The sequence below is a fragment of the Pleurodeles waltl genome, chromosome 3_2, assembly GCF_031143425.1.
Source record: "Pleurodeles waltl isolate 20211129_DDA chromosome 3_2, aPleWal1.hap1.20221129, whole genome shotgun sequence".
Classification (NCBI taxonomy): Eukaryota; Metazoa; Chordata; class Amphibia; order Caudata; family Salamandridae; genus Pleurodeles; species Pleurodeles waltl.
In genome coordinates, this window is record NC_090441.1 from 195,748,754 (window position 1) to 195,768,384 (window position 19,631).

Here is a 19,631-nt window from a genome sequence, read left to right on the forward strand (position 1 = left end):
CGAGGACCAGGAAGGACCAGGATGTCGCCCCTTGGAGGAGGAGACAGAGGGGGTGCTCAGCAACTCAGAGAGTCCCCACAGAAGCAGGCAGCACCCGCAGAAGTCCCCGAACAGGCACTTAGAAGATTTGTGAACCGGAGTCCATGCAGAGTTACAAAGGAGGGTCCCACGACGTCGGAGGCCAACTCAGAGGGTTGAGCACTGTAGGACGGAGTGCTGGGGACCAAGGCTAGGCTGTGCACGAAGGAAATCCTGGAAGAGTACACAGGAGCCGGAGCAGCTGCAAATCACGCAGTACACAGGTTTGTAGTCTAGCGTGGGGAGGCAAGGACTTACCTCCACCAAACTTGGACTGAAGGATCACTGGACTGTGGGAGTCACTTGGATAGAGTTCCTGTGTTCCAGGGTCCACGCTTGTCAGGATGAGAGGGGACCCAGTGGACCGGTGATGCAGTCTTTTGGTACCTGCGTTAGCAGGGGGAAGATTCCGTTGACCCACAGGAGATTTCTTCTGTGGTTCTGGTGCAGGGTGATGGCAGGTGACCCCCCAGAGCATGCACAACCAGGAAGCAGTCGAGAAAGCCGGCAGGATGAGGCGCTACAATGTTGCTGGTAGTCGTTTTGCTACTTTGTTGCAGTTTTGCAGGCGTCCTGGAGCAGTCAGCGGTCGATCCTTGGTAGAAGTCGAAGAGGGAGATGCAGAGGAACTCTGGTGAGCTCTTGCATTCGTTATCTGAAGAATTCCCCAAAGCAGAGACCCTAAATAGCCAGAAAAGGAGGTTTGACTACCAAGAAAGGAGGATTGGCTACCGAGAAAGGTAAGAGCCTATCAGAGGGGGTCCCTGAAGTCACCTGCTGGCACTAGCCACTCCGAGCAGTCCAGTGTGCCCCCAACACCTCTGAATCCAAGATGGCAGAGGTCTGGGACACGCTGGAGGAGCTCAGGGCACCTCCCCTGGAAGGTGCAGGTCAGGGGAGTGGTCACTCCCCCATCCTTTGTCCAGTTTTGCGCCAGAGCAGGGCTGGGGGATCCCTGAACCGGTGTAGACTGGCTTATGCAGAGATGGGCACCAACTGTGCCCATCAAAGCATTTCCAGAGGCTGAGGGAGGCTACTCCTCCCCAGCCCTTCACACCTATTTCCAAAGGGAGCGGGTGTAACACCCTCTCTCAGAGGAAATCCTTTGTTCTGCCTTCCTGGGCCAGGGCTGCCTGGACCCCAGGAGGGCAGAAACCTGCAGCTGCAGTGGAAACCCCGGAAAGGCAGTTTGGCAGTACCCGGGTTCTGTGATAGAGACCCGGGGGATCATGGAATTGTCCCCAATGGCATTGGGGTGACATTTCCATGATCTTAGACCTGCTACATGGCCATGTTCGGAGTTACCATCGTGACGCTGTACATAGGTAGTGACCTATGTACAGTGCACGCTTGTAATGGTGTCCCCGCACACACAAAGTCCGGGGAATTTGCCCTGATTGATGTGGGGGCACCTTGGCTAGTGCCAGGGTGCCCACACACTAAGTAACTTTGCACCCAACCTTCACCAGGTGAAGGTTAGACATATTGGTGACTTATAAGTTACTTAAGTGCAGTGGTAAATGGCTGTGAAATAACGTGGATGTTATTTCACTCAGGCTGCAGTGGCAGACCTGTGTAAGAATTGTCAGAGCTCCCTATGGGTGGCAAAAGAAATGCTGCAGCCCATAGGGATCTCCTGGAACCCCAATACCCTGGGTACCTCAGTACCATATACAAGGGAATTATATGGGTGTACCAGTATGCCAATGTGAATTGGTAAATTTAGTCACTAGCTTGTTAGTAACAAATTTGGAAAGCAGAGAGAGCATAACCACTGAGGTTCTGGTTAGCAGAGCCTCAGTGATAGTTAGGCGCCACACAGGGAATACATACAGGGCGCATACTTATGAGCACTGGTCCCTGCCTGGCAGGGTCCTAGTGACACAAGGGCTAAAACAACATATATACAGTGAAATATGGGGATAACATGCCAGGCAAGATGGTACTTTCCTACACACCGACCCCCTGTTGTCCCGCCCTCCAGTACCCACTGTAACATGCTGCGTTTAGGCTCATGTGGCCTCCCGTGCGTGTCTGCTCGTGTTTCCACCCAGATGTGCCCCACGGTGCCGTCCATGGCACCACGGGTACCTCTCCAGGGCACGTCATTGGACTCATCAGAGCAGAGCCATGTGTGGGAGCTGCAGCTCTCGGTGGGCGTCTAGCTGATGAGTTCGTGCAGTTACCGTCCTCCATGAACCATGCGGGTGCCTTGGGAGTTCCTCTGCGCCCCTTGGTGACAGAATGGCTTGCAGCACTGCACCCAGTGCCAGGCCAATGCGATGCCCCCTCAGGATTTAAGAGGAAAACTCAGCGGCTGGGGAGCCCCAGGATAATGTACGCTGGAAAGCGAGACAGCTGTGTCTAAATGTGTCCATGTCAGTCATTACCTCCCGTCCCTCCCTCGCCTTCCTTTTAAACCAATGAGGCCTCCCGCCTCCCCCCTCCCCCCTAGACCCTCCCTTCCCCTTTTAAACCCCCCCCCACCACCCTTATCTCCTCCTGTTCTTTTGTCTAGCCCACGCTAGACGTTTTCTTTCCCTTTACCTGCACGGCCGGGCCTGGAGGTCTTCGATGGAGGCACCCCTCGGGACGTGGAGCTCCGCGAGGAGTGCTACAGCTGGTCGCGACATTTGACGAGCAGCCGGGCTGCTCAGGAGGCGCGTATTGAGGGCCGGCTGACGGGGTCAGCCGGCCCTTTGTGGCTGGGGCGTCGGCTTCTGGTTTTCCGCGCTGCGGAGCGGCAGGGAAATGCGGGAGTACGGCTTTTGGATTGTCTGCAGGTAGGACGGGCGTTCTGCCCGCAGTTTTTATGATCTTTACAGTTAGGTTTTGACCTTTTTAGGGATTGGTGGATTCCTGTTGTGGGAGGTCCAGGTCTCTATATAGGGGGAGTGATTTAGGTGAAGGGCAGTGTATTTTGGATTGTTACCATGCCTAAGGTTCCGGCTAAGAGACGGAGGATTGTCTCTTCTTCCTCCTCTGGGGAGGAGGGTGCTGCTGGCGTTTCCACTCCTGGGGGCTCCCAGTTACAGGAGGGTAGGGGTACTCCCCTCATGTCCAGGGAGGAGGTGCAGGAGATGATTGAGGTGGCTGTTACCAGGGCTCTTCAAGCAGGGATGGCCAGGCCTGGTCAGGCTAAAATTGCCCATACATCGGCAGCTGCAAGGAAGTCCTCGTCAGATAGTGAGGGGGATGAGGCCCCATCTACGTCCTCTGGGGGTAAATATGTATCCAGAGAAGAAATGTGGGAGGTGATGGCACATGTTCGGGCCAATTTGGGTTTCCCAGTGTTTCAACCTTCAAACTCGGATTCTCACTTATTTCCACAATATCAGATGCCTTCTAAGTTTGCCATGCCTTTTCAGGGACCTGTGAAGGATATGGTGTTTCGCGAATGGAATGATGTGGATAGGGCTCAAGTTCCACGATTCCTGCAGAAACTGTATTTACTTGAGGGTGAGGAGGTATTGCCTCCTTCGGTCCGCCTGGATTCAATTTTAGCTACCCTGATTGGCAAAACGGCAGTCAATCCGGAGGATTGTTTGCCTACAGATGCCACGGACCGTAAAGTGGATTCAGGTCTTAAAAGAGCTTTTGCAGCTGAGAATCTGGCGCTAAGGGCGGGTATATATTCTGCTTATGTGGCCCAGTCGTTGGTGCAGGACTTTGATAAACTGGCGGTGGCTGTTCAGGAAGGGGCAGAATGTTCGGAGCTCCTGGCTGGTATGGAGCAGCAGGCCAGATTGTTGGCTGATGTGTCTTCTGATGTGGTCCGTACTTCGGCTCTGGCCTCTGGTGCTTTGATTGGGGCTCGTAGGTCCCTCTGGTTACGTTCCTGGAAAGCTGACCCCGGGGAAAAGGCTGCCTTGCTCAGACTGCCGTTTGAAGGTCGTAGCTTGTTTGGAGAGCAATTGCCATCCATGCTTTCAAAAGCATTTAAGGAACGGAAGCATGCCTTGCCTTATAGAGATGGTTCTACTTCGGGTAAAGGATGGAAGAAACATTCCAGATCTTCTCCTAAAAGGGAGGACAAATCCTTTTCATTTAGGAAACGGCGTTTTCAGCCGCGTTTTTCTCCTTAAAAAGTCTGCTCCTGCGAACCGGGGTGGGTTCATGAAGGAGTCCTGACAATCACTGTGGGCCTGGCATAGGGCCGGTTGGGGGAAGGCTGAGTCACTTTCTTTCAGCTTGGGAGGAGAGTGTCAACGATCGTTGGGTGCTAGACATTGTGGCCAATGGTCATGTCATCGATTTTGTGGTGGTACCTCCAGATTCAGGGGTACGTCCCACCCCTCTGCCTTCAGGGGGGTCACGGAGAAGAGCTTTATTGGACAGAGTACGGGACTTGCTGGTCAAGGGGGCCATTTCCCACGTTCCGCTGGACGAACGGGGTGAGGGCACTTATTCGGTCTTGTTTCTTGTTCAGAAAGTTTCAGGGGGATTTCGACCGGTGCTCAATCTGAAGGAGGTGAAAGCTTGGATCAGGACGGTGCATTTCCGCATGCTGTCTATTCAGACTATCTTTCCATTGGTCAGGCAAGGGGACTTTTTAGTGTCGCTGGATCTGCAGGATGCTTACCTGCACGTGCCTGTGGCGAGGTCTTCTCAGAGGTTCCTGAGGTTTGCTGTGGATCAGGAACACTATCAGTTTTGCGTTCTACCTTTCGGTCTCAAATCTTCTCCTCAAATTTTTACGAAGGTGCTGGCCCCCCTGGTGGCTTTGCTACATTCAGAGGGGGTGTTTATTCATCCATATCTGGACAACATCTTGATTCATGCCCAGTCACAGGTCCTGTTGCAGAGACAGGTAGCCCAAGTTCTGGTGGTCCTGCAAAACCACAGGTTTTTAATCAACTGGGAGAAATTCGATTTAGTTCCATCCCAGGATCTGTTTTTTCTGGGGGCTCGGTTTCGGACTCTTCTAGGCTTGGTGACGGTGTCAGAAAAGAGTTTAGGTGTACTCCAGTCCTTGGTAAGGAAGGTAGTGTTACTGACTGCACCCCGAGCTCTTCTATGGTTACGTCTGCAGGGTCATTTGGCGTCTGTGATATTTCTGGTTCCTTGGGCGCGTTTCCATCTCCTGTGCTTGATGACGTGGTTCTTGAAAAGGTGGACTCCGGGGTCCGGTTCTCTGAAGGACAGGGTTCCGGGGTTCATATTGATTCGCAGGGAGTTGCAATGATGTCTGGATGCAGATCATCTTCGGGTAGGGGTTTCTTTGTCACCTCTGAGACCCGTGGTGGTGACTACGGATGCCAGCCTCTCCGGTTGGGGTGCGTGGATGGGGTCGGCTCAGATTCAGGGGTTCTGGTCCCCTCGGAGGCGAGTCGAATTGGCACGAATTGAGAGCTGTCTTACTGGCTCTGGTCCATTTCCAGGTGTCCCTGAGGGGGGCGGCGGTTCTGGTTCGGACGGACAACTTAGTGGCCAAAGCCTATGTCAACCGGCAAGGAGGGACCAGGTCAAGGGCTCTGTTCAGTCTAGCCAGGGAGATTTTTGTGTGGGCTCAGGAGTGGGTTCCTTCTCTCAGGGCTACGTACATTCGGGGGGTGGTCAATGTTCGGGCGGATCTACTGAGCAGGGTGATTCCTTCTTCTCAACTTTTCTCCCTCCGGAAGTCTCTGTTTCTGCATCTGGTTCGGCTTTGGGGGCTTCCAGTGCTGGATGTGTTTGCGTCCGCAGAAAATGCGAAGTTGGATTGCTTCTGCTCCCGGTTTCGGTGTCCCCAGGCATGGGAGGTGGACGGGATGTCATGTCCTTGGCCGAGGGGCCTTTTGTATGCGTTCCCTCCGTTTCAACTACTCAGGTCTTTTCTGTTGCGGGTGAGGGATCTGGGGTCCAAGGTTATCCTGATTGCGCCACTTTGGCAGAGGGCGAATTGGTTCCTGTTGTTGAGGCTGATGGCAGAGGGGAGGATGTGGCCTCTGCCTCTTTGTCCGTCTCCCCTGGAGTTTCCCTGCCTCCCATTGGGGTCATTGAGGAGGTTACACTTGACGGCCTGGAAGTTGAACGACGGGGCTTGACAGGTCTGGGGGTGCCTGTAGCTTTGAGTTCTACCTTACTGGCTTCCAGGCGGCGTTCCACTTTACTTTCCTATGGTAGACAGTGGAAGGTTTTTTCTTCTTGGTGCTTGAGTCATGAGTTGGATCCTACCTGCGCGTCTATCTTTGAGATGATGCAGTTCCTGCAGGACGGTGCACAATTGGGGTTGTCGGTGGCATCTCTACGGGTACAGTGGGAGGCTATTTAGGCATTTAGAGGTCTGTGGCGTAATCTTCAGGATGAAGGGCGCTTGATGCCTAGATTTTTTCAAGGTCTTATTAATTTGTTTCCTCGCCCTGTACGTCCTTTTCCTTCATGGGATCTTTCTTTGGTTTTGGATGTTTTGACGGAGGCCCCCTTTGAACCATAGGGGGACTGTGATTTGCGCCATCTGTCCTTGAAGACGTTCTTTTTGGTAGCCATTACTTCGGCTCGTCGTTTAGGGGAATTGGGGGCTTTGGCCTGTTCTTTTCCTTTTTGTAAGGTTTTTCACGATCGGGTGGTTCTGGTTCCGGTTCCTTCCTTTATTCCGAAAGTCAATTCTTCGTTCCATTCTCGCCAGGAGGTCATCCTTCCTTCGTTTTGTCCAAATCCCTCCTCAAGGGAGGAGGTCAGTTTGCATTCGTTGGATGTGCGCAGGGCTTTGTTGGAGTACCTGCGGGTGGTGGCTCCTTTTCGTAAGAGGGATTCGCCTTTTGTTAATTTCGGTCCGGCACGGAAGGGTGAGAAACCTTCCACGGCTTCCTTGAGTCGGTGGGTGAGATCGTTGATTCTGTTGGCCTATTCCTTAAAAGAGGTGGTTCCTCCTCAGGGGATTCAGGGTCGGTCTACCAGAGGTATGGCAGCTACGGTGGCGGAGCTTCAAGGAACTTCCGTGGTGGAAATTTGCAGGGCCGCCACTTGGGCTTCTCCTTCGACGTTTGTGCGTCATTATAGGCTGTCGGACTTGGGTAGTTTGGAGTCGGTATTAGGTCACCGAGTTTTATCCTCCATGAGGTAATAGGGGTAAGGTTTTTTTTGGTGATCTTGGTGCAGGATATTAATAAAGTTCTTGCAACTCAGTGTCCGTCTCCTGTGTTTTTCTTGCTATGTCTCATTGGTTTAAAAGGAAGGCGAGGGAGGGACGGGAGGTAATGCTTCCATTTTCTTGCGATAATGGCATTACTCCTAGTCCTACTCCCTCGTCTTCCTTTCCGTTCCCTCCCGCCCTCCTGGTATGGACTGTCCGAGTTGCTTGGGCTTGGTTTTTGTACAGGAGGAGATAAGGGTGTGGGGGGGTTTTAAAAGGGGAAGGGAGGGTCTAGGGGGGAGGCGGGAGGCCTCATTGGTTTAAAAGGAAGGCGAGGGAGTAGGACTAGGAGTAATGCCATTATCGCAAGAAAATGGAAGCAAGACTGCATCCCAGGACTGGGCGAGTTTCGGTCAGGCGCAGAGCTGGTGAAATGTCCCAAGAGGAGCCCAATAGTCCCCCCAGCAATCTGCACTGCGACAGGGGGGTCCCTTGTGGAGTCTAACAGGCGAGAGGTACCAGTGAGGTCTAACAGGCGAGAGGTACCAGTGAGGTCTAACGGGCGAGAGGTACCAGTGAGGTCTAACGGGCGAGAGGTACCAGTGAGGTCTAACAGGCGAGAGAGAGGTACCAGTGAGGGGGAGGGGTACCAGTGAGGTCTAACGGGGGAGGGGTACCAGTGAGGTCTAACGGGGGAGGGGTACCAGTGAGGTCTAACGGGGAGGGGTACCAGTGAGGTCTAACGGGGGAGGGGTACCAGTGAGGTCTAACGGGGGAGGGGTACCAGTGAGGTCTAACGGGGGAGGGGTACCAGTGAGGTCTAACAGCCATGGGGTACCAGTGAGGTCTAACAGCCGAGGGGTACCAGTGAGGGGGAGGGGTACCACTGAGGTCTAAACTGACGAGAGGTACCAGTGAGGTGTAATGGGGGAGGGTTACCAGTGAGGTCTAACGGACGAGAGGTACCAGTGAGGTGTAATGGGGGAGGGTTACCAATGAGGTCTAACGGGCGAGAGGTACCAGTGAGGTCTAACGGGCGAGAGGTACCAGTGAGGTCTAACGGGCGAGAGGTACCAGTGAGGTCTAACGGGCGAGAGGTACCAGTGAGGTCTAACGGGCGAGAGGTACCAGTGAGGTCTAACAGGCGAGAGGTACCAGTGAGGTCTAACAGGCGAGAGGTACCAGTGAGGTCTAACAGGCGAGAGGTACCAGTGAGGTCTAACGGGCGAGAGGTACCAGTGAGGTGTAATGGGGGAGGGGTACCAGTGAGGTCTAACAGCCGAGTAGTACCAGTGAGGTCTAACGGGGGAGGGGGACCTGTGAGGTCTAACAGGTGAGAGGTACCAGTGAGGTCTAACGGGGGAGGGGGACCTGTGAGGTCCAACAGGTGAGAGGTACCAGTGAGGTCTAACGGGGAGGGGGACCTGTGAGGTCTAACAGGTGAGAGGTACCAGTGAGGTCTAACGGGGGAGGGGGACCTGTGAGGTCTAACAGGTGAGAGGTACCAGTGAGGTCTAACGGGCGAGAGGTACCAGTGAGGTCTAACGGGCGAGAGGTACCAGTGAGGTCTAACGGGCGAGAGGTACCAGTGAGGTCTAACGGGCGAGAGGTACCAGTGAGGTCTAACGGGCGAGAGGTACCAGTGAGGTCTAACAGGTGAGAGGTACCAGTGAGGTCTAACGGGCGAGAGGTACCAGTGAGGTGTAACAGCCGAGTGGTACCAGTGAGGTCTAACGGGGAGGGGGACCTGTGAGGTCTAACGGGTGAGAGGTACCAGTGAGGTCTAACGGGTGAGAGGTACCAGTGAGGTGTAACAGCCGAGTGGTACCAGTGAGGTGTAACAGCCGAGTGGTACCAGTGAGGTCTAACGGGGGAGGGGGACCTGTGAGGTCTAACGGGCGAGAGGTACCAGTGAGGTCTAACAGGCGAGAGGTACCAGTGAGGTCTAACGGGGGAGGGGGACCTGTGAGGTCTAACGGGTGAGAGGTACCAGTGAGGTCTAACAGGTGAGAGGTACCAGTGAGGTCTAACAGGTGAGAGGTACCAGTGAGGTCTAACGGGCGAGAGGTACCAGTGAGGTGTAACAGCCGAGTGGTACCAGTGAGGTCTAACGGGGGAGGGGGACCTGTGAGGTCTAACGGGCGAGAGGTACCAGTGAGGTCTAACAGGTGAGAGGTACCAGTGAGGTCTAACGGGGGAGGGGGACCTGTGAGGTCTAACGGGTGAGAGGTACCAGTGAGGTGTAACGGGGGAGGGGGACCAGTGAGTTGCATTTTTAGTATGGGTTTCTATACTTGCGGTGTTGCGCGGTTTGATACCCCCCCTCTCCCTCCCAACCCCCCCTGGTCCTTCTGCGTCGGAGGCCCCAAACCGTGTTCCCATCTCCTCTGACGTGGGGGTTTCTCTGTCTGCGGCTGCCGCAAGGGAGCATCTCATTCAGTGCGGGGGCATCAGTCGCTATCCTCGGCCAGTAGCCGCGTTTCGAGGGGTCTGAGCAGCCGTCGGTGTCCCCTGGATACCCTCTTGGTGGCCCAGTCAGGCCGGGCTGCATCTTTCGCAGATGCTCTGCAAGCCAAGGCCGGGTTTGAGTTGAGTCGGAGTAGCCCAGCAGATGCACAGCCGCCCCCCGCCAGGCCTCAGTGCACAGGATGGAAACCCGGGGGGGCTCTCTGAAACCTAGGATGGGGGGGGGGGGGCGAAGTCAGGCGATCCCAACCCCCGGGGCCGGCTCCAGCAACAGGGGAGGGCACGGCCACCCTCTGCTTCCGTCGCCAAAGGGCCTTTCCCAGAGATGTCTCCTGGTGTTCCCTGTCCATGAAACACCCATGTTTTTCGGACCTCGCACAACTGTGCTCCACCGTGAGTGAACCTGCACCGACCTTCGGCGGTGCACAAGGCCAGGAACCTCCAGGCCACCCTCCGGGTCAGGCACAAGTACCCGCTGCAGCTAAGGGCGAGTGTTAAAAGTAACTCATACTTGAATAGTTTTTCAATTACTATTGATAACAAGTAAAGCAGGAGTACTGATCTCCAGAGGAGATGGACCCACACTAGTTGCACTGTTAGATGGCCTCTAAAACAGAGCCTGCCCTAGGGCGGTGTGACCGGTGCAGCAGCACCTGCAACTACGGTGAGGGGCGATCTATGAGACATAACACTGGCTTAAAAGCACATGCTGCGGAGCTCCTTGTAAGTTTAGTAGTTTTCAGGCAACAATAAAAATGTCAGGATAACCGGTGATTATGTTCCTGCTGGACAGAGGCTGCGTTTTCTTTTCGCAGTTGTGACTCATCTAAGGTAGCGCAGAGTGTTAATGTGCCTGCTGCAAGGAGCGCATACCAGGCAGATCACAGAACTGTATTTTATGTGGCTAGCTCAGAGGGATACTGCTTTTGGCACAGAGATCCTTTTGTTGCAGCAGTTCATAAATTACAATCTTAATGTAGCACAGTGACCTATGACCTGCCATCAAAGAGCTGCATGAAAACTGCAAAGCATAGGGTTGGGACCTTGTGCTTTTCCTAGTCTCATTACCATGATGTTGCTACAAAGGGTTATTTTAGGTAGAAATATGTTATTTTTAGTAAAGCCGACCACTGGGGTACGTTCTGAAATCCTGAGTCTGTGTTTCACCAGAACAAACACTCTTAAAATACACTGCCTACTAGTGAGTGACGTGATTCCTACACCGTGTAATCCTCATTGTCTTATGTAACACGTCCTATACACTGAGTTACATGCATATGACTCATTGTCCCGGTATAATGTGTGTGTAATGTAAAGCGCTCTGACAGCCTACACTGGGTGAGTAGCGCTATAAAACAAATGAAATGCACGTGAGAGAGGAGCTATGGAGAGATGAGGGGCACTGAAGATAGCCTCACCAGGCTCCACCAGCACCAAGGATGGCCCTGCTTTTAAATACAAGGCACTGTTAATACAGATGTGAAGGGGCCCTTGGCATGTGTGACATCTGTTAGTAACCTCAAACTAGTGCTGCTTTTTAGCCATCACCGCTTTCCATGCTGGAATTATTGGCGCCAGGTACAATTAAACTGCAAAAAAAAAAAGCCAAGAGTGTCAGAATGCATCTGCCAGTTAGAAGATATGCAGATGTGTAAAGTTACCATTTGATTGCATTGAGTGACTCCCCAGATGCATGTTATTGCAACATGTCAAACAAGCTGACAAAATAGCTCATCGGGTTCGTTTTGCGATCTGCCTCCTGTCACAAGTTTGGACCCCCTCCGAGATCAGTAAACGGAGCACCGGTGGGTGCCGGGAACACCCTTTGTGTACAGCTCTGTATGATACAGCTGTAGGCGCTATACAAAAACCATAGCATCCAACACACCCTCATTCGGAGGGTGTCTGCCTCCTGTGGTTCACACTCACCCCTCAAAGAAGCTCTCATGGACTTCAGTGGCGTCATCAGTCCACTGGGCCTTCCTCTGTGTTGACTTCTCTTGGACCCCCCTCCACACCCCTCTGTCTTCATCACCGTTCATGAAGTCTTGTCTCCATGTCCTGGGGTGCAGGCCCGTACCCCAGCATCCCTCTGTCCTGCTTCACTGGACCCCATGTCCTGGTCTCTCTGGCCCAGGTTCTGCCTCTCCCTGTCCGGATGTGCTCATCTCCCTGCCTCGGAGTCTGTGAACCCTCTCTTAGTGCTGACATCTAGTCTCCCAGTGTATACACTCTGCGCCTCATTATGAGATTGGCGGGCGGCGGAGGCTCCCCGCCAAACTTCTCACCATCAGGCCGCCTGTGTGGCCTGAATCCCGCCAGTCCCTTTAGGAGTTCACCGCAGGGCCTTAACATTGCAGCCGGCTCCTAGTGGAACCGGCAGCAATGTGGCGGTGCAGCGGGTGTAGCAGCACCCATTGCGCATTCCACTGCCCGTAAATTGGGCAGTGGAATGTGCAATGGGGCTGTGCATTGGGGCCCCTGCACTGCCCATGCCAAGTGTATGGGCAGTGCAGGGGCCGCTGAGTCCCCCTTTCTGCCAGCCTTTCCATGGCGGTGTAAACTGCCTTGGACAGGCTGGCGGATGGGGACTCATAATCCCCAGGGCAGTGCTGCTTGCAGCGTTGGCCTGGCGGATTACAACCGCCGGGACCGCCAGGCTGCAGGCTGGTGGCAGCCTGGCGGCAGCCTGGTGGTTGGACCGTGGTGGCTCTGCCACAGTCATAATGTCGCGGTTGGACCGCCACTTTGGCGGCGGTCCGACCGTGAGCCAGGGTGATAATGAGGCCCTCTGTGTGCCTCGCTATTTGTGTCTGTGCCTCCCTGTCCCAGTGGCTGCACCTTGCATGCCTCCCTGTCCTACTCCCCATGCCTCACGTGCCTCCCTGTCCTAGTGCTCACTCCTCTCGTGCCTCCCTGTCCCAGTGTCCATGCCTCACGTGCTTCCCTGTCCCAGTGTCCGTTCCTCCACGTCCCAGTGTCCAAGCCTCACCTGCATCCCTGTCTGTCTGCGCCTCGCATGTCTCCTTGTCCCAGTGTCTGCACCTCGTGTGCCTCCCTGTCTGCAACTCGTGTGCCTCCCTATCCGAGTACCTGTGCCTCGTATGCCTCCCAGTCTTTGCGCCTCGCGCCTCCCTGTCCAAATGTCTGCGCCTCACGTGCCTCCCTGTCCCAGTGCCTGCACCTTGTGTGCCTCCTTGCCCAGTGCCTGCACCTCGTGTTTCTCCCTACGCCTCACGTGCATCCCTGTCCCAGACTTCACACCTCACATGCCTCCCTATCCCAGGGTCTAAGACTTATGTGCCTCCCTGTCCCAGGCTCCCCGCCACATGTGCCTTCCTGTCCCAGTTTCCATGCCTCGCATCCCTCCTTGCCCTAGTGTTCACGCCTCGCATGCCTCCCTTTCCTAGTGCCAACTCCTGACGTGACTCCCTTTCCCAATGTCCAAGACTTACGTGCCTCCCTGTCCCAGGCTCCCTGCCACATGTGCCTCCCTGTCCCAGTTTCCATGCCTTGCATCCCTCCTTGTCCTAGTTTTCACGTCTCGCATGCCTCCCTTTCCTAGTGCCCACTCCTCGTGCACCTCCCTATCCGAGTGCTCACACCTCATGTGCCTCTCTGACCCAGTTCCCACACCTCATGTGCCTCCATGTTGCAGTGCCCACACCCCGCGTTTCTCCCTGTCCCAGTGCCCTCGCCTCGCATCCCTCCCTGTCCCAGTGTCCACGTCTCATGTGCCTCCTTGTCCTAGTATCCATGCCTCGCATGCCTCCCTGTACCAGTGTCCACGCCTCGCATCCCTCTGTCCCAGCCTCTTTGTCCTCTGCTGTGGCTTGAGGAGCAGCCCCAGGACAGGTCATTTACACATGCATGACTCTTATAAACTCTCTCATATGCAGCTACTTGGTGTAATGTAAGCATGTTACTGTAATCTAATCATTCATTCCACCTTCCCAAACTACAGGGCAAACCTCGGTGTGGGTGAGCATTGAGGACGAGACGCTGCCACACATTGAAGAGACCGAGGTGGACCTAGAAGAAGAAACCCAAGTGCAAGCCCCGTCTGCGCCCCCTCGGAAACATGTCTTTGTCTCCAAGACGGTGAGAAGCAATGCTTAATTTGGGCCAGTGGATTCCAGTGCTCGGCACCAGCACTTAATTGTCAACATCGGCACTTATGACAGTCTGCCACATGGTGGTGCTGTTTGTCTAATTTAGAGATGAGCATGACAGTTGTTTATTAATTCAAAATACATATAAAATGGCTAATACCTACGTCCAAACCATTCTTATGCCTTTGGGGCCCTGGAATAGTCTGAATGGTCTCAGTTGTAGGTGTTAGAAGTTGTGTTGGTACTCTCATTGGCAGCGCTGGCAGGGGCACTGGGTGGGGCAAGCTGCAGTGGCCTCCTGAGGGCCCTGGCACTTATTTTGATACAAGTTAGGTACTGATGAGAAGAGGTCTTCCTTTACTCTGGAGTGGAGGAGGCCACCCTGCAGTGGGGCTGGTGGTCATGGGCTTGGTGTCTGGAAGTGTATCTGTCCGCGGTTGAGAGATTGTGGTTTGCCCAGAATCACAGGATGTTGTACTGATGCAGAGACTCGGACCTGGTTCCCTCAACTTGATTTCTGGTGTAAAGTTAAGACTTGTTTTATTTTGTTAGATTATAAAGTGCGGAAGGCCCCCGCCTGTCCGCCACAGCCCAAGTCTCAGAATCAGTCCTGGCTCTGGGTTCTGCAACCCGATCCAGATTTACAACCTGTTCCTATCCTGTCTCACTTGCAGGTGGCTTTCAATCAATGGTGAATGAATTATTAATCAGTGTCTCGAACCATTGTTTATTGCGTTTCACTAACTGCAGTTAATGAGCTCCTCGATATAGTGAAAACAAGCTTGCACAAATGTGTGAAAACAACTTTACACAAACTTGTAAGAACTTTACTCTGCGGCATATTCAAGATGCTTTCCAGATGCAGCTCACTCCAGGAATCTGTTGATATGTTTTATTACTCATAAATAAATTCACTTTATTCAAGTGTTTAAAAAAAAAACAAAAAAAAAAACAACTATACAGTACGAATTAGGGGAAAAACACAAATGCAGAAAGAAAGGGGGAATATAAGCAGTTTCTAGGCACATCGACACATTAAACAGTATGAGAGAGCATATAATAATAAAATAAATTGAGGATTTGTGAAGCGTGACAAATCACCCATGAGGGTCTCATGGGGAGATTAAGGGCGTGATACGGAGTTTGGCGGACGGGTTAGTCCATCACAAACGTGACGGATATCCCATCAGCCGTATTACAAATTCCATAGGCTATAACGGGATCATAATTCGGCAAACAAGCTATTGGTCACGTTTGTGACAGAGTAACGCCGTCTGCAAAAATCTAAATCAGGCCCTAAGTGATTTGCCTAGAATCACAGGATGTTGAGCAGACATGGAAAACCTGGTTCCCCCACCTCCAAAGCCAGGAGCTCAGGCCCTGACCCCACATTCTCTCAAAACAATGTATTTTATTTTATTGGCCGGTTAACACAGCAGTAACCAGCCAAAGGACCGGCTCAGCTCACAGGGACCTTTCATGGCCTGTTGGATCCCAGGCTGAGAGATTTAACCTATTTCCCATCTCTAGGAAAATTCTGCAGAGTTACCTTGCTTCTCATGAGGAGAACCTATGTTGTATTACAAACATATTCCCACCTCCCACCAGGGGCAGCTCCTCCATTATGGCGAAGGAACGTCTCCCTCCCGCCAGAAGCAGCAGCTGCGAAACATTTACAGTAAAAACATAATAAACTATGCTTATTATATTTTTACTCCAAAAGGGGCGGGGCCATGGGCATGACAGGGACAGAGGGGGAGTGTACAGCACTCCCCTTCGATGCGCATGTATATTTGGCCGGTCATCTCGGGCTAGCCGGTCATCTCAGGCTGGCCAAACATACATGCGCACTAGGCTCTTTCCGCCCGGCAACGCAGTGCCAGGTTGGAGAGAGCAGGCAGAGGCGCCCACTCTGCCTTGGAGCACCCTGGCTGGGCCCTCCATCCAATCCAAACGCTACTTTCATGCTGCCAGCAGCATGAACGCAGTATTAGAACTGGAAGCAGGGCAGGTTGGGAATCTGAGTCTGTGCCTGTAGCTGAGGAGCGACGAAAAAGGTACTCCTTTTTTTTATTTGGTCGCTCCCCCTGTATCCCTCCCCCTACCACACGCCACCTGTTCTCCCTCCCACAGTAGAAAATGCAGTTGTTCAGAAATATAAACTGTTCCAGCACCTTCAGAGACATGCTTGGAGCCAAGAACCATATTGTGAAAAGGCATTGATATATTGTTTGATCAGACATTCCATGGAAAAAGCCTTTTTGAAATGTTTGGTGCAGTTCGAATCTGCACTAAACTTAAAAGAAAAAAAAAGTATATTTGCATCGGATTGCACATGGCAAGTTTTGTGCAGCTCCATTAAGTGGAACACAAAAAAGGGGATCTCAAAATTGGCATTTCTCTTTTTAACTCCCATAGGATACTTCAGTTCTTCTCAATACAGAAAAAGCAGTGGAAGAGAATGACACCAAATTTGGCATGAAGGTAGAACTTTACTCAAGGAAGTGCAATAGCCTGGTTTTGGTGCAAATTTGTTCCGAAGTTTTCGAGACGTTTGCTTTTAAAAAGTGTCTCAAGTTGGGCATGAACAGACAATTTAGAAATATCTGGTTAGTTAATCCACAGATACAACAAACCCAGTTCATGGAGTTCTGAAAATATACATTTTAAAAATCTTATTGGATAAGACCTTTTCCTCCTGTTGCCCATTTTGGCACTGCAAACCAGGAGTTGGCTTTGCCAAATCGAAGCCATGCGACTGCCTGGCTGCAACTCTGAGAAAAATGTTGTGGTCTCTATAATAGACCATGGAGACTGTCCCCATTTCCTGAAAAAACACTTTGGAAGAGCATATACGCGGGCTGGGTAAGTACACTCTGACCCCCCAGTGTCGATTTTGCTTCTTGGTTTGAAGCCCCCAGCATTGGCCTCCTGAGTTCTTCAAATCCCAGCTTGGAACTGCAAAAACAGTGCAAGCTTCACAGAGCCACACTACATCTGTGGTCCTGAACCATGCATGCAAGTTCCACAATGCATCAGGCTGTATCGTGGGACTTGCAGATATGGTGTGCTTTGAACGGGCCGGTACTGAGTACCAGCACTTTTTTATTTTGAGAGGGAAAGTACCGGCACATCTAAAAAAATAAACGTAATACTTTTAATTGGAGAGTACCAGCACTTCTCAGAAACAAGCAGGTACTCTGGCACAGAGTACCTGCACTTTACTTTTTCCATTGAAAGCACTGCCTATATCCATTGGTACCAGGCTGTGAGGCTTGCTGTGGGTTCGCGGTTCATGGATTCCACACTGGTGGCCACAAAACCAGTTTGGGAATCCAGGAAACCTTTCAAAAATAGAAGGTAGGACCTGACTGCCGGCCAAGCTCTGCTGCCAACAGTGCTAAATAAAAAACATTCTCTTTACGTGTCTTGGATGTAGAAGGCGGTGCTATTTCACTCACTGCAAGAGATTACTTTGTGACAAACCAAGCAATGCCATCTCACTTGGATTAATTTATTCTGCCAGCTTTCTTCAGGCAACTTCTCTCCAGGATGGATGGGGTGGCTGGAGTGCTGTTGATGTGCTCACCTCTTCTCGGTTTCTCTTCCTCTTCTCGGTTTCTCTTCCTCTTCTCGGTTTCTCTTCCTCTTCTGTGTTTCTCTTCCTCTTCTGTGTTTCTCTTCCTCTTCTGTATTTCTCTTCCTCTTCTGTTTCTAGTCCTCTTCAGTTTCTCTTCCTCTTCTGTTTCTCTCCCTCTTCTGTGTTTCTCTCCCTCTTCTGTGTTTCTCTTCCTCTTCTGTGTTTCTATTCCTCTTCTGTGTTTCTCCTCCTCTTCTGTGTTTCTCCTCCTCTTCTGTGTTTCTCCTCCTCTTCCGTGTTTCTCCTCCTCTTCTGTGTTTCTCCTCCTCTTCCGTATTTCTCTTCCTCTTCTGTGTTTCTCTTCCTCTTCTGTATTTCTCTTCCTCTTCTGTATTTCTCTTCCTCTTCTGTATTTCTCTTCCTCTTCTGTATTTCTCCCTCTTCTGTGTTTCTCTCCCTCTTCTGTGTTTCTATTACTCTTCTGTGTTTCTATTACTCTTCTGTGTTTCTCTTCCTCTACTGTTTCTCTTCCTCTTCTGTATTTCTCGCCCTCTTCTGTATTTCTCTTCCTCTTCTTTGTTTCTCTTCCTCTTCTGTGTTTCTCTTCCTCTTCTGTTTCTAGTCCTCTTCTGTTTCTCTCCCTCTTCTGTTTCTCTCCCTCTTCTGTTTCTCTCCCTCTTCTGTGTTTCTCTCCCTCTTCTGTGTTTCTCTCCCTCTGCTGTTTCTCTTCCTCTGCTGTTTCTCTTCCTCTTTTGTTTGTCTTCCTCTTCTGTGTTTCCCTTCTTGTTTCTTTTCCTCTTCTGTGTTTGCCTTCCTCTTTTGTTTGTCTTCCTCTTTTGTTTGTCTTCCTCTTTTGTTTGTCTTCCTTTTTTGTCTTCCTTTTGTCTTCCTCTTTTGTCTTCCTCTTTTGTCTTCCTCTTTTGTCTTCCTCTTTTGTTTGTCTTCCTCTTTTTTGTCTTCCTCTTTTGTTTGTCTTCCTCTTTTGTTTGTCTTCCTCTCCTGTTTCTCTTCCTCTTGCTCTTCTGTTTCTTGTTTCTCTTCTGTGTTTCTCTTTTTTCTTCTGTTTGTCTTCCTCTTCTGTGTTTGTCTTCCTCTTCTGTGTTTGTCTTCCTCTTCTGTGTTTGTCTTCCTCTTCTGTGTTTGTCTTCCTCTTTTGTTTGTCTTCCTCTTTTGTTTGTCTTCCTCTTTTGTTTGTCTTCCTCTTTTGTTTGTCTTCCTCTTTTGTCTTCCTCTTTTGTTTGTCTTCCTCTTTTGTCTTCCTCTTTTGTTTCTCTTCTGTGTTTCTTTTCCTCTTCTGTGTTTCTTTTCCTCTTTTTTGTCTTCCTCTTTTTTGTCTTCCTCTTGTTTGTCTTCCTCTTTTGTTTGTCTTCCTCTTTTGTTTCTCTTCCTCTACTGTGTTTCTCTTCCTCTCCTGTTTCTCTTCCTCTGCTGTTTCTCTTCCTCTTCTGTTTCTCGTTTCTCTTCTGTGTTTCTCTTCCTCTTCTGTGTTTCTCTTCCTCTTCTGTGTTTCTCTTCCTCTTCTGTTTCTCTTCCTCTTCTGTGTTTGTCTTCCTCTTCTGTGTTTGTCTTCCTCTTCTGTGTTTGTCTTCCTCTTCTGTGTTTGTCTTCCTCTTCTGTGTTTGTCTTCCTCTTCTGTGTTTGTCTTCCTCTTCTGTGTTTGTCTTCCTCTTCTGTGTTTGTCTTCCTCTCCTGTGTTTATCTTCCTCTCCTGTGTTTATCTTCCTCTCCTGTGTTTATCTTCCTCTGCTGTGTTTCTCTTCCTCTGCTGTGTTTCTCTTCCTCTGCTGTGTTTCTCTTCCTCTGCTGTGTTTGTCTTCCTCTGCTGTGTTTGTCTTCCTCTGCTGTTTGTCTTCCTCTGCTGTGTTTGTCTTCCTCTGCTGTGTTTGTCTTCCTCTGCTGTGTTTGTCTTCCTCTGCTGTGTTTGTCTTCCTCTGCTGTGTTTGTCTTCCTCTGCTGTGTTTGTCTTCCTCTGCTGTGTTTGTCTTCCTCTCCTGTGTTTCTCTTCCTCTGCTGTGTTTCTCTTCCTCTCCTGTGTTTCTCTTCCTCTCCTGTGTTTCTCTTCCTCTCCTGTGTGTCTCTTCCTCTTGTGTGTCTCTTCCTCTTGTGTTTCTCTTCCTCTTGTGTTTCTCTTCCTCTTGTGTTTCTCTTCCTCTTGTGTTTCTCTTCCTCTTGTGTTTCTCTTCCTCTTGTGTTTCTCTTCCTCTTGTGTGTTTCTCTTCCTCTGCTGTGTTTCTCTTCCTCTGCTGTGTTTCTCTTCCTCTGCTGTGTTTCTCTTCCTCTGCTGTGTTTCTCTTCCTCTGCTGTGTTTCTCTTCCTCTGCTGTGTTTCTCTTCCTCTGCTG

The 19,631-nt window shown here is 51.4% G+C and overlaps 1 protein-coding gene across 1 annotated transcript in view; it reads left to right on the forward strand.

Annotated features, from left to right (window-relative positions):
- The window catches only part of LOC138286679 (rac GTPase-activating protein 1-like), a 312,034-nt gene that overhangs the window by 227,882 nt on the left and 64,521 nt on the right, over positions 1–19,631 (forward strand). Inside the window, exon 8 of the mRNA XM_069227153.1 lies at positions 13,563–13,699. Coding sequence (XP_069083254.1) covers positions 13,563–13,699 — 137 coding nt within the window. The remainder of the gene's footprint in view (positions 1–13,562; positions 13,700–19,631) is intronic.